General features: G+C 30.1%; 1 protein-coding gene across 9 annotated transcripts in view; it reads left to right on the top strand.

The window, feature by feature from the left end:
* The window catches only part of Rps6ka6 (ribosomal protein S6 kinase A6), a 101,698-nt gene that overhangs the window by 39,918 nt on the left and 47,745 nt on the right, over positions 1-14,035 (top strand). For all 9 annotated transcript variants that reach the window (XM_077107707.1, XM_077107708.1, XM_077107703.1 and 6 more), the window contains 4 exons: positions 2,871-2,987; positions 7,890-7,971; positions 8,592-8,672; positions 10,236-10,315. In XM_077107707.1, the coding sequence (XP_076963822.1) occupies positions 2,871-2,987; positions 7,890-7,971; positions 8,592-8,672; positions 10,236-10,315 (360 nt within the window). The remainder of the gene's footprint in view (positions 1-2,870; positions 2,988-7,889; positions 7,972-8,591; positions 8,673-10,235; positions 10,316-14,035) is intronic.

Raw genomic sequence — 14,035 nt, 5'->3', positions numbered from 1 at the left:
ATATATATATATATTTCTGCTTTTTAGAAAGTATTTAGCTTAATGATCTCCATTTTTATTCATTTAAGCCATACTGGGAAAGATAGCACTATATATATATTTTTTTTCTCATATGTGGAAGTTAGAGGGGAACAAAAGGGGAAAAAAAGATTTCATGAAAATAGAAGACCATTAGGATAGAGGAAGGGGTCAGGGGCCTGGAAGAGGGAAGGACAAGGGGAAATACTAGGGATTGAAATTGATCAAATTATGTTATATGCACATATGAATATACTACAATGAAACCCACTGTTCTGTACAATATCTACCAATATTTTTTTAACTATTTAAAATAATTTTGATTTTTCTTATTGGTTAATTTTACCTTTTAAAATAATTTGTTTTATTGTATGCATTTAAGTATACAAAATATTTCAATATTTATAGTGAAATGCTTAATATAGTGAAACAAATTACTCTGTTACCGAACAGAATTACCTTTTTTCATATGTTTGGTAAGAGCTGATTTTCTTTTTAAAAGTATGTTTTTCTTCCCTCTGTTCTTATAAAAATGTTTAGCTTTCTGCTCCCATAAGATCAAACAAGTATTGTACTAAGTGTTAGGAGTACAGAGATGAATGTGGTAATAGCTGCATTGAAGAAACTAACAGTCCAGTGGGAAAGAAAGACAAGATACTAGAACACATTATAACATTATTATACGATAGCTGCCTGCTAGGAAGAGTGTTTTTTCTTATCTACTAGCATTTTCCTGTTTGGAGCTTTTAGGGTACTTCTGTTGAAAATCAAAAGACATATTGCAGTTTTAAAGGATAGGCATGTGTGGATTTTAATAAAGGGAGGAAGAGATGTTGAATAAACATTTTTATTTGGAAGACTTGTTTAGGTTTGGTGAACCTAAATAGCATATAGTTGTTTCCACACTTAGAGCACTTCTTAAAAAACCTGATGTTATCATGATCCATGCTTATTATAATGATCTTAAACATGCAAAGTACTTGAAGTGCCTTCTTAATCATGAAAATAGTAGATTGTGTTCAATATGGAAGCCAGGCCTAGACACCCATCTAACAAGATCCCTTTGTCATCTGAAAATACTGAAGTAGAGTACAGTTTGTGATGTGGTCAAAGGTGCTTAGTTTGTGCATGGCAGAGCTAGGAGCAAAAGAAAGTCTGTTGTCTCTTCTAATGTTCTTCCCACAGGAGGAAACTTCCAGAAACTTTCATACTTTGAAGACCACTAATGTAGGCATAATATGTAGTGAAACCATTCATAATATTAATAAAACATGTAATCTATTGTTGTTTTGGGTGTGTATATATTGTAAAGATCCATACAAATACACCATAATTTAATACATTCTCAAGATGTCAGCTGCAGAGCATGTACTTTTACATTTAAAAAAATTCTCCACTATCAAAAGAAAGGACCTGTTCAAATGGTAAAGCAGACTCAGTAGATTTATGTATCTTTTGGTGAACACTAGAAATTGAACCCATGGCCTCATGCTTAGGCAAATGCTCTACCATTGAGCCACATCCTCAGCCCTTAATTTTAGAAAAAATTTATAAATCACTGAATACTTAAAACTGTCTGGTTAAATGTTGCTTTGATGTATAAGAAATATCCATTGACATACTTTGTGAGTCAATTAGTATTTTTTTTCCTGACTCATTTATTAATAGTTCCTAATACCTAAAACTAAAATTTCTCTGTTTATGCACTTCTCTTAATAGAGTGAGTGTTTGATTACCTATGTAACATGAAAGTTATTTAAGCTGCCATGAAGCCTGTCTAATTTGGGACCATACCCTTGTTCACTTTGGCCACAGCCATCATTAATTGGTCAATCAATTTAAGGGTAAATTGATTAAGACCATTCTTACCACCCAAACCAGAATTAATATGGTATAATGGAAAACTTTCAAAACTTCTAGACATTGTGGTTAACTGTTCATGCGAAAAACTCTGTGCAAAAGGGTTGGATAAGATCCCTTCCAGATGTGTTATTTTGTGATAAGTAAAGTAGCTGAGTTTTTTTTCCCCTAGAAACTATGTGTTCTTTAGGGATTAGAATCAAAACTCAATTGAGTGTAGTCATCACAGCTGAGTGGAGCCCTGTATCATAGGGTTCAAATATTTCCTGAGTGGCTTCCTTTCTGCCTGGTCCAGGTGATAGAAAATCTGGCATGTAATTTATATTCAAATATTTAATAATACTAGGGCCATAGCCTGGAAACATTTGTTTGGGTTCTCAAAATTTTCTTTTGTTTATGCCAGTTTCTTTTGCATTGATGTGTCTAATTGTACACTTAAATATTCCAATGGCAGGGGACTGGAGTTGTGGCTCAGCGGTATAGTGCTTGCTTAGCATGTGCAAGGCCCTGAGTTCGATTCTCAGCACTACATAAAGAAAGATAAATTAATTAAATAAATAAAGGTATTAAAAATATTAAAATGGGTATAGTAAAACAGTATTGAAAGTAACTCTTGAAGTTTATATTTTTTGCCATGCTTCACAATTTACAAGATTTTATGTAAAAATTCCTCTGCCTCATAAGTCACACTACAGTGAGGGTCTTAAGAAGGTTAGTTGTTAATACTTTCATTTATTGTTTTCTATTTGGAAACTGAAGCAGAGATTTTATTTTATTTTTATATTTTGCTTCCATTTACAGGAAAATATATGGGAGGGAAGATGGTTGTGGTGTATCTGTTAAGTTAGAAAACAGTTAAATGGGCATATCAGTAGCCTGTAAAACTATGTGATAGATCTAGAGAGGTGGAAATTATATGATTTCTTTCCTAAAAAAATAATCACAAGATGTTAGAACTATATTTGAGTATTATTTGAATTTATATTTTACAGGATGAAGGTGTTGTTAAAGAAATCCCTATCATTCATCATGTTAAGGAAGGTTATGAGAAAGCAGATCCTGCACAATTTGAGTTGCTCAAGGTTCTTGGTCAGGGATCATTTGGAAAGGTAATTAATAATTTTCTACATTTCTGTTTTTTTAATGTTTTGATAGTTGTAAACAGAGAGAATGCCTTTATTTTATTTGTATATTTTTATGCAATGCTGAGGATCAAACCCATTGCCTCAAACATGGTAGGCAAATGCTCTGCCACTGAGCTACAGCCTCAGCCTTCTACATTTATTTTTCTTGTAAACATTTAGTAAAAAAGTATATACATGAATATAAATTTGATAAATGTTTCTAAACTTCTCAAAATATGCACACCTGCCTTTATAAACCATGTCAAAATTAATCCTGATGGTATATATAATTAAAAAGAACCAATAAAAATGGAAAAACACATAGGTAACTCCAGTTTTATTAATTTTATTTCTGTTGTTCTTTTATTTCTATTTTCTTATACTTCTGTGTAATAGTCAGGATTTTCGAATCCCCTGGGATTACTGATTTCTTTATGAAAAAATGCAGCATGCACTTATTTTAAGTGCTTAAATCAAAGTAGTTAGATTTTTATGGATAATAGTATTCCTTGTCTCCCTGTTTATGATGTTACAAACACAACTTGCTGTGTCATGGTGATTACATGTACATTAGGTCTATCCTTGAAGTTAGAATTTATATTTTAGTTGATATGTGAATTTGTTGGTTCATCTATCATCTGTTAAAGTGAAGTAGATCTTGGATATATATAGTAGAACAAGGGTAGGTACTGGCTGATAGATATTATGTGAAATTCCTGCCTTTAAAGAATTAAAAATTTAAGAAAGCAAAAATCGGAAAAAATTACTCATACACTTATTATTAGGATTGTTTATTAAGTGTTTGATACCATGTTTTCTTGGAAAAAATAGTATGTGGGTCTGTTTTCTGACCTTTGTACATATAACATCTGAGACATGATTATTGCATATGTGCAACAAGTAACAGCCTTTAGTAAAACAGCAACAACCATAATTTAAGGAGGAGGAAAGTTAAGTAGAAACTAATTTCTTACTAGTTGAGGTAGTTTCAAAGGGAAAAAGGAAGGCAACTGAGCAGTGATTAGTTATAGTGCTCTGGAACATTTTTAAAGAAAGACATTTATTGAGTACTTGGTATGTGCACAACACTTGTATGAATAGTATTGGTGAATATATTGGAGACATTAGTTGTCTTAAAGTAACTTAATGTATCTGCACTGTAGAATATAATATATGAAATATATAGAAACATTTTCAGGCCACACAAAGAACAAAATGAGATGAATTATGTCTTGGCAGTAAATTGGTAAAAAGAGATATCTGAAGACAGCAGATAAGGCAGGGTTCCAGGGAGAGAAAAACTAAAAAGGGCTATTAGTGGTGGTAGACAGGTGGTTTTTCAAATTGGCCTGTAGAGTAGGCATGTGCATTCTAAATATCTTTATTTGAATGATTCTGAGAGTATTTCTTTCTCTATTTTTTAATTTTTAGCTATTTTATGATTTTAATTTCAGAAGAACAGAGATGAATTTCTTTTATATACCAAATGTATAAGTATTTGACTTAAAAATCTCACCAGGCAAACATTCAAACCATTAAAATTAATTGTTTTGTTATTTGATATATTTATTCATATATGCATTTTTTTAGTCCCAGCCTTATTGAAAGGATTTAATGCATTAATAGATGAATATTAAATAAAATGGAATTTAAAATAAGTGGCAAAGTAGATGGAAGCAGAAATATCAGAGCAGGAAAGATTAGATGAAGCCAAGAATTCATCTTGTTTTTCACAAATATTTGATATAAGGTCCTATAAGACTTCTAAAAATGGGCCAAAAATGAAGACTTCCGTTTTCTGGCAGTCAGTATTGGGAAGCTGATATATTCTAATGTGTGATTATTGATAATATCTTTCAGGTAGAAACAGATTAAAAAGACTAGAAAAATTTCTCTCATGGATCTTCATAAAGATGATAGTATAACTTATTGAACTTTTTTCAGTCATATCTTCATAATCAATATAGCAACATGATGGTGAGTTGTCAGTGTAGTCCTAATTTCACAGAACACTCAGATTTGTGTAAGAACTTTGGTTCAACAAGGACAATGCTATTTTTTTTTTAAATTCCTAACACTAAAATATGGAATAGTGATGTTTATGCAGTTAACCAAACCAAAGAAATATTATTATTTTTTTTCCTTCTTAAAATGTGAATACTTTCTTATCAGTATTATATATCATTCGAACCTACTCAGGAATTTGGAAAAGTTGTGAATCAGATAAGGGTAGGAGCAATTCCAAGAAACTTTGAGACTGCAGAGTTTTATTTAATTTTTTTGTAAAGTTTGCACTTAAAAGTTAATAAATGGGATTTTTAGTTCATGTAAATTCTTATGATATTGAATGTCTTCATAGTGTACTTAATGGGAGGGAATCCTAATAAGGTCAATTAAATTTATTCTTTAAAAAACAAGCTTTATCATCACAAAAGTTACAAAATTCCTTACTAAGCATATATAGTATTATGCTATTAATGATCAATAGCACGGTTTAAAATGTAGAATATCTAACAAATTATTATATACAAATCCAAACATAAAACATGTTTGAAATTATGAGATTGGACTTATGTATACATCATATACCAAATCATATTTATATAAATCATACATGCATGAATTATAAAAAAGAATGTTTTTACTTTTGTGATAATAAAGCCTTTAACTTGTAAGACTTAAATTGAATTTTAAAAAATTGAACTCTTGTGCTATTAAATAACTGAATAACTGTCAAGTAATTATTTAAAAAATATATTCTTATATTTTAAAATATCCTACAGTTGGCCTTTTCTCTGTAATCAGCATTTAAATAAGTGTGACTTTCCATTTCACCTGTATCAATGCTAATTGCTTACTTCTTAATGGAAAATATAAAATTCCATGTGATTGTCAGAAAAATATATTGGAATTACTCATTTCCTTTCTGGGCAATTTCCTGTTATTATTTTAGTGTAACTGGAAAGGATTCTCTCCTGTTTGGATAGATTTGGTTTTAGATACAATAGTTGGGAGCCACAGAAATACTTCAATGTTTGTGGAAAAAGGACAGAGAGATATGATGTCTTGTGCTGAAAAAAAGCAGATCAGGAAATGAACAAATGGTTACTTAGTTTGTGAATGATGACTTCTATTATGCGACATATTGGGATTCTAAGGAAGGTTAGAAGAGCTAGGAAAAAAATGGCTGCTGTGTATGACAGTGTATTTGTGAAAGCCTACACTATTCCGTTCTTCCTTATTCCCTCTTCTCACCCTGTATACTCTGTTCTTTGTAATTCCACTAAGGACTGTGTTCTTGAGCATTATTTCTCAAGGTTTGCATATACCTGGACATCCCCAAGACCCTTTCAGGGAATGCACAGGTCAAAGCAATTTTATAGTAATTCTAAGATATTAATTGTACAACTGCTGGCACATTGGCACAATAAATGTAGGGAGTCCAAATAGTACCAGTAATCATTGTATTCCTTACTGCCCCACTCTTAAGGATGTCCATGATGAGAGAGTAACAATTTATTAAAACAGTTTATTTAAATTTTATGAAAACTCAACCTTCAAATACTCTTATTTTTAATATTCTATGATGAAATGGGAAGTACACATAAAACCGTTTAACTGCATCCTGAAATACAATAGATGTCTTAAAGCAGAACACTTGTGCAATTTTTTGAGCTGTAAGCTGAAGTAGCCAATTTTTATCATATTACCATTTATACTTGAAAACTGATTACTATTAAATGGTGCCAATGCCATGTCATAGATTTTGAATTAAGGTTCCTTCCCATTTTGCTGAAATATAATTATCACATAGATGATGTGGAATTAAGGGTTTTGAGTTATACTTTGGGAAAAGAAAACATGAAAATTAAATAATTATAACAGCTCTCCCATCGCAATTTTAGGTGAATAAGTTTGTGTTATGTAGTTGTATTTTAAATTAAAGCAACAACACTTGATTAGAACTTATTAGGATTTGTGTAGCAAGTTGAGATGGAGAACAATAATTACTTTTTAATTAAAAAGGAAATAAATATTTTATAATAAATAATTCTTATAAAATTATAATCTTTTGGTATTTCTCTTCATAACTGAAGCCTTGTCAAAATCTAGCTTTTAATGAATCATATTCTTAATTTGAGTACGTAGTATAATACTTAAGTTTGCTAGTAATATTAAAGAGTTAACATTCACTTGTTTATTGAGATAATGTGCCACCTTGATTCTTTCATGTGGCAGACAGAAGATAAGCATTGCCTCTGATTTCTTTCTACAAAATAAAATGCCTGGTAACTTCTAGAATAGACCAATAAGGGAATAGAAATGGAGGTATTAAATTCACGGTAATAAGATTTGTTTGTGCTTTATTAAGGACATGGAAATGGACTTGGGTCTTAGAAGGAGGTTTCCACCTCAAATTAGTCATTCATTGCTTTTTTTTTAAAATTTCTTACATCACAAACTTCTCAAAGTATATTACCGTGTCATCTCCTTTTAAAATTTTCATTTCTAAAGTGGTATTATGCATAGTGTGATTTTACTCAGTAACGCAGATTGAGAGAGTATATTAACTAAAAATATAAATTACAGTATACTTATGGGAAAGGTCTATCTTTATAACATTAGAGAAAATTCAAGGATAAAGATGTGCTAGTGAGTTTATGGGTAGCCAAGTATGTCTTCATTTTTCTAGTTTTTTGAAACGTATAGCCTATTTTTTTAATCTATAGTTACTTGACTGCAATAGCATACCAGAACTTCTTGCTCTTGTCTAAGTGATAATAGTACTTGTCCATCAACCTTAAAAAAAAAGACACACACATACACACACACATACACACATGAACAATGACTTGAATTTCACTTTTTAAAAAATTCTCCTATTAGGTGTTTCTGGTTAGAAAGAAGACTGGACCTGATGCTGGGCAGCTCTATGCAATGAAGGTGTTAAAAAAAGCTTCTTTAAAAGGTAGAAAATTAGAAAATTTATTAAAAAACAGTTTGTTTAAAAAATATGCTATATATTGCATGTATAATGTGAGTAGATGTAGTTTCTTCTTAACATTAATAATTGTTAAGTTTTCTAACCAGCAAGTAAGTGATTAAAGATAGCATATCTGGGTAAATACTTTATGCTTAGAAATGTGACATATTTAATTTAATTTTATCAAGATATACTCTTTTCTTTCATTGATTTTTGTTTTTTTTTCCTGTAATATCTGTGTTGGTGTTACATATTAAGAAAGCACAATCACCCACATAAACTTTATACTATCTTTTAGGCTGTGATAGAAATAGCAATAAGCTCAGTTTTAAATGATATACTAATTTGCACAATTAAAGGCTAATACACAAGAAATACATAGTAGGCAAATATTGATTTATGCCTCTGTAACCTATCTCTAGATATATATTGAATGTGTTGATGTTCTGAGAATATGGTCATTATTATCTAGAAATATATACACTGTAAATTTAGGCACCCATGAAGTTATATATTTTTTATATTCTTGATTGGTAAATCATTGATTAGATCATTACTGAAATTATCAACAAGTTTAATATAGTCTACTGTCCTGTAATTTTTAGTTCGAGACCGAGTTCGGACAAAGATGGAGAGGGATATACTGGTGGAAGTAAATCATCCATTTATTGTCAAACTGCACTATGGTATGTAATCCTTATTATTTAGAGAATTAGAAAATGAAGATTCCCTTTTACACAATAAAATAATAAGAAACAAATACTTCAAGCATATTAATGTATTCAACTATGTAAAATGTATTTATCTGAAATGAGTATAAACATCTAACTTTTAGTTTTATTTGTTTTATTGTCTATGTTCATTAATTTGTCCAAAGTAACAAGCTATTGTCTTCTACTTACTTGTCTAGAAATATTCCTATACTAGGCTGCACCTCCAGTGATCTTAGGCAATATACTACTGTGATAATTTATGTAAAATATTTGGGTATTTGTTCATAATAACAATATTAATTATTTCCTGGTTTTGTTCAAGAGGACCATGTAGTTACATTAGTCTGTTTGAACTATTTTTTATACATAGAAGTAACAAATTATCATTTAAAATACTGAATATCATAGAAAAAAATAGGAGCTTTGGAGTCAGGTATTTCTGAATTTGAATCATGGCTCAAGGGTTAAGTTATGGATGAGATTATGGCTTCTCGGGGGAACTAAAAGATAAAATTAAACTACTGATACAGTTTACTGTGTCACTGTCATTTTTCTACATTTAAAAAATTAGGAGCAGCTATTTTTTTATACTTAGAGTAATTTTGACAAATATTACATTAAAATATTTACCTGTAAATATTTTATATTTAGTTGTAGATGAACACACAGTATCTGTATTTATTTATTTTTTGTGGTGCTGAGGATCGAACCCAGTGCCTCATGCATGCTAGGCAAGTGCTTCACCACTGAGCTACAGCCCCAGCCCTACCCAGTTGTATTTTAAGAAACCTACAAAAAAATGTGCATCCATTATTACTTCACTCTTTGTTATCCTAATAGAATATAAATAGCATTATCTGAGGAATTTTACTCTCCACTATGTGATTAATCATTAAGCATCTATTTATGCAAAACATGGTACTAAATGCAGTGATTATGGAATTAAAGTCTCGTCTCGGACCTCAAGAAATTTATACTCTATAGAGAACATAGACATGCAAATGAAAAAAATTATAAATCAAAATGAAATAAGTATCATAAAAGAGGCATACATAAAGTATGATGAAGTATCAAGAGTAATAGCAAATAATTTTCATGTGGATGGGATTAAGAATGCTATAGGAAAGTAAGAAAAGGGAGAAATCATGGAAGGTTTAATGAAGGAGGTGTCATTTTTGTTGAGCTTTATGGAATTAATTGATTTTCAATAGATGGCTGGGGGGCAAAGTTCAGACTGGTAGAACAACACACTACAAAAAATCAGGGAAACAGTGGTGATAGAAGTTTCTGTGTAAAGGTGTAAAGCCACAGGCAAAGTTGATTATATTCTGAAAAGGAATTCATAGCTATTTTAACACTGGATTAAGCAATGCATTTAATTTTGAGATGTTATTCAACAATGGATCATGTGAGTAAATATTTAATTGCTTTATAGTGTTTAGGGATAAGATTCTAAACAGACATATTAACTTAAAACTATATTAAGCTTTTAAGCCTTTTAGATTATACTGTTACTACATTATGATTTATAATTAGCTTTTCAGACTGAAGGGAAGCTGTATTTAATATTGGATTTTCTCAGGGGAGGAGATGTCTTTACAAGATTATCCAAAGAGGTGAGTATGTATAAATTTTTACTGTTTTATAGAAACAAAAATTAAGAAAACTCATATTTTCCTATAGAAATTCAATTGGTAATTATTGTTTCATTACATAACATTTAGTGATGTAATAGTCAATGGCATTTTCTGTCTGCATGTCATTTAAATCATCTTGGTCTACTACTCATTATACTTTTAAACACAAAAAACATATGAGTAACTGATTGAAGTAGATAGGATCAAGCCTAGAACTTTGGCTCCTCAAGATACCTAAATGCCTTTCAGGTTAGTTTTTAATGTGTTCATTAATATAGCTTTATTGAAGTATAATTGACATACAATTAACTGTACATGTTAAATATACAATTTGATAAATTTTGACACTATAATTAAAATCAAAATAAGTAGCATATCCATCATCTCCAAAAGTTTTCTTATGTGCCTTTGTAATGCCTTATTCCTACCCTAACCTACTGAATCTGCTTCTTGTCATTATGTGGTTTGTATCTTCTAGGAGGTGATGTAAATTGAATTATGCAATATATATTATTTTAGTCTTGCTTAAATGATCATAATTATTTTGATTCATCCTTCATTGTTGTATGTATCAACAGTTCATTTTTATTACTGAGTAACATTGCCCATTTTATGGATACGCCATGATTTGTTTATCTCTTCACCTGTTGATGGATGTTTGAGTTGTTGCAGTTTTGGGATATTACCAATAAAGCTGCTGTAAACATTCATGCACAAGTGATTGTATGGACATACGTTTCATTTCTCATGAGTAAATGCCTAGGAATATAATGGCTGTGTCATATGGGAGGTGGATATTATAGCTTTTAAAGACATTGACAAACTGTTTTCCAAAGTGGTTATATACTTACATTCCCACCAGCAGCATATAAGAGTTTTAGTTGCTTCATATCATTAGTAACGTTGGTATGGTCAGTCTTTTATAAGTTGGGACATCTGATAAATCTGTACCTCATCGTAGTTATAAATTTCATCACACTTAATGGCAAATGATGTGAGCATCTTTTCCTGTACCTATTTTCTGTCAGTCTTCTTTGATAAAATGTGTTTAACCCTTTTCCCCATTTTAATTGGTTTCTTTTCTTACTGTGTTTTAAAATTTCCTTATATATTCAGATGACATTCCTTGATCATATATGTTTGTTGCAGATTTTCTTCTAGTTCATAGTTTGTCTTTTCAATATCTTAATGGTACCGCTTGACAAACAGAAGTTCTTAGCAATTCTTATGAAGTCTTACTATAGTTTTTGCATTAATAAATTGTGTTTATAATATCTTGTTTAAGGAATATTTGCCTCATCGCAGGTAAAGATTTTCTCCTATATATTATAGAGGTTTTGTAGTTCAGGTTTTACATTTAGATTTCTGATCTATTTTAATCTCATTTTAATATATGGTTTTAGGTATGTATTGAAGTCTTTTATGTGAATATCCAGTTTTTCTAGCTTCATCATTGGAAAATACTGTCCTTTTTTCATTGAATTATTTTTTATTTTATTTGAAAACCAAAGGATCATATATAGGAAGGACTATTTCTGGATACTCTATTCTGTTGATTCATCTATCTTTATGACAATCCCACACTGTCTTGACTACTGTACCTTTATAATATATCTTGAAGTAAGGTAGTGTAATTCTTGAGCTTTGTTTTTCTTTTGAAAAGTTGTTTTGGCTCTTCTGGTTCATTTGAATTTTCATACTAATTTTGAGATCAACTTTTCTCTTTCTAAAAGAAACCTGATAGGATTTGATTGGGATTACATTGAATCTATAGGTCACTTTGCATTTAATTGACATTTTAACAATATTTAGTCTTCCAATCCATAAACATGATTTCTCTCTCCATTTATTTACCAGTTATTTATTTTCTCTCAGTTATGTCTTTTTTTCAGTATATAAGGCTTACACATCTTTTGTCAAATTTATCTCTAAGTGGTTCCTATTTTAATGCTAAGAAGTCAATAAATTTTATCAATAAGAAATCAATAAAACAGATTTCTTAATTTTCAATTGCATGGAAATACTTATTCCTCTTATGTTTAGTTTGTATACCTTAATGTAGCTCAACATAATTGTTACTTCTAGAACTTTTTTTAAAAAAAAATAGATTTCAAGGACATTGTATTTCTTTTCTGTGACCAAGTAGTTTTACTTCTTCTTTTCGATTATGAACATTGTTTATTTCTTTTGTCTTTGCTACATTGCCTTTAACCATAGTCTAATAGGACTGGTGGGAGCAAACATTCTTGCCTTGGTTCTGATCTTAGGGGGAAGCAGAATTTCACCATAAACCATTAAGTTAAACATTGGTATTTTTAGATGTTTTTCTTTTTCTTACTGCTTTGTAAAGAGTTTTTAAATGGATATTATGTTTTGTGAAATATTTTTTCCATTTTATTGAGTTGATTTTGTTTTTTCATCTTTAGTTTTTTGATGTGGTGAATTACAGTAATTGATTTTCAGATGTTGAACCAACCTTGCATTTGTATATGAGCCCCATTTCATCATGATGCAGTATACTTTTTGATATTGTTGGAAAATATTTCCTAAAAGTTTAAGAACTTTTGCATATATTTTCATGATGGATATTTGTCTGTAATATTCTTATATTATTTTCTATTTATGGTAGCACAGTAATTCTTTCCTCATAAGATAAGTTGGGTAGGATTTTTTTTTCCTGTTCTTTTCCTGTTCAAGAGTGTATGAAGAGTTTATGTAAATTCAGTGATAATGGTTCTTATATGATTGATGCAATTCACCAGTGAAGCCATCCGAGCCTGGGGGTTTTGTTTACAATGATGTTTAACAAAAAATTCAATTTACATGTAGACTTAAGGTATTCTTTGTTTTTTAGGGAGCTTTGGTAGCCTGTGTCAGGAATTTATCCGTCAGTGTTACCAAATTTATAGGCATAAAGTTGCTCATAATATTCCCTTATAATTTTAATTTTATAACTATGGAGTTGTTGATGGTATCACTGCTCTTATTCTTAATGTTGATAAATGTCTTCTCTTTTTTTGTCCAGTCAGGAGATTATCAATTTAATTTTTCTCCTAAAAGAACCAGATTTTGGTTTTATTTTTTTCCTCTATTGTATTTCCATTCCCCATTTCATTTTTTTTCTGCTTTAGCCTTTATTACTGCTTACTTTGTGTTTCATTAGCTTCTCTTTTTTCTATTTTTTAAGATGGAATATTAAGCTATTCATTCAAAGACTTTCATCTTTTCTATTGTGGGTATTGGTACAAATTTACTTCTAATTACTGCTTTAATGTCATTCTCACAATTTTGTATGTGGCAGTCCCCTGCTCATTTTTCAATATACTTTTAATTTTCCTTTATTTCCTTAAATTATTGGGTTTTTAGAAACATTATTTATTTTACAAATAGTTGTTCCTTTTCTAAATATCTTGCTAATATTGATTTCTAATTTAATGACACCATAGTCATAAAACATTTTATGACTTGAATTCTCTTAAATTTATAGTTGCTTTATGCTTCAGAATAAACTGTATGCTTCAGAATACAGTGTCTCAGTAAATATTCTATGTGCCTTTGAGAAGAATATTTGTTCTATTATTGGGTGGTAGAATGTTCTATAAATGTCAGCTAGGTCAAGTTTGTTAATTGTGGTATTTGGTTTACTATATTGTTACTAAATTCTATCAAATTTTGTTTCATTTATTTCTGCAGTTCTGT

This window comes from Callospermophilus lateralis, chromosome X (assembly GCF_048772815.1).
Source record: "Callospermophilus lateralis isolate mCalLat2 chromosome X, mCalLat2.hap1, whole genome shotgun sequence".
NCBI classification, from domain to species: domain Eukaryota; kingdom Metazoa; phylum Chordata; class Mammalia; order Rodentia; family Sciuridae; genus Callospermophilus; species Callospermophilus lateralis.
This window is presented reverse-complemented; position numbering and strand designations above follow the sequence as displayed.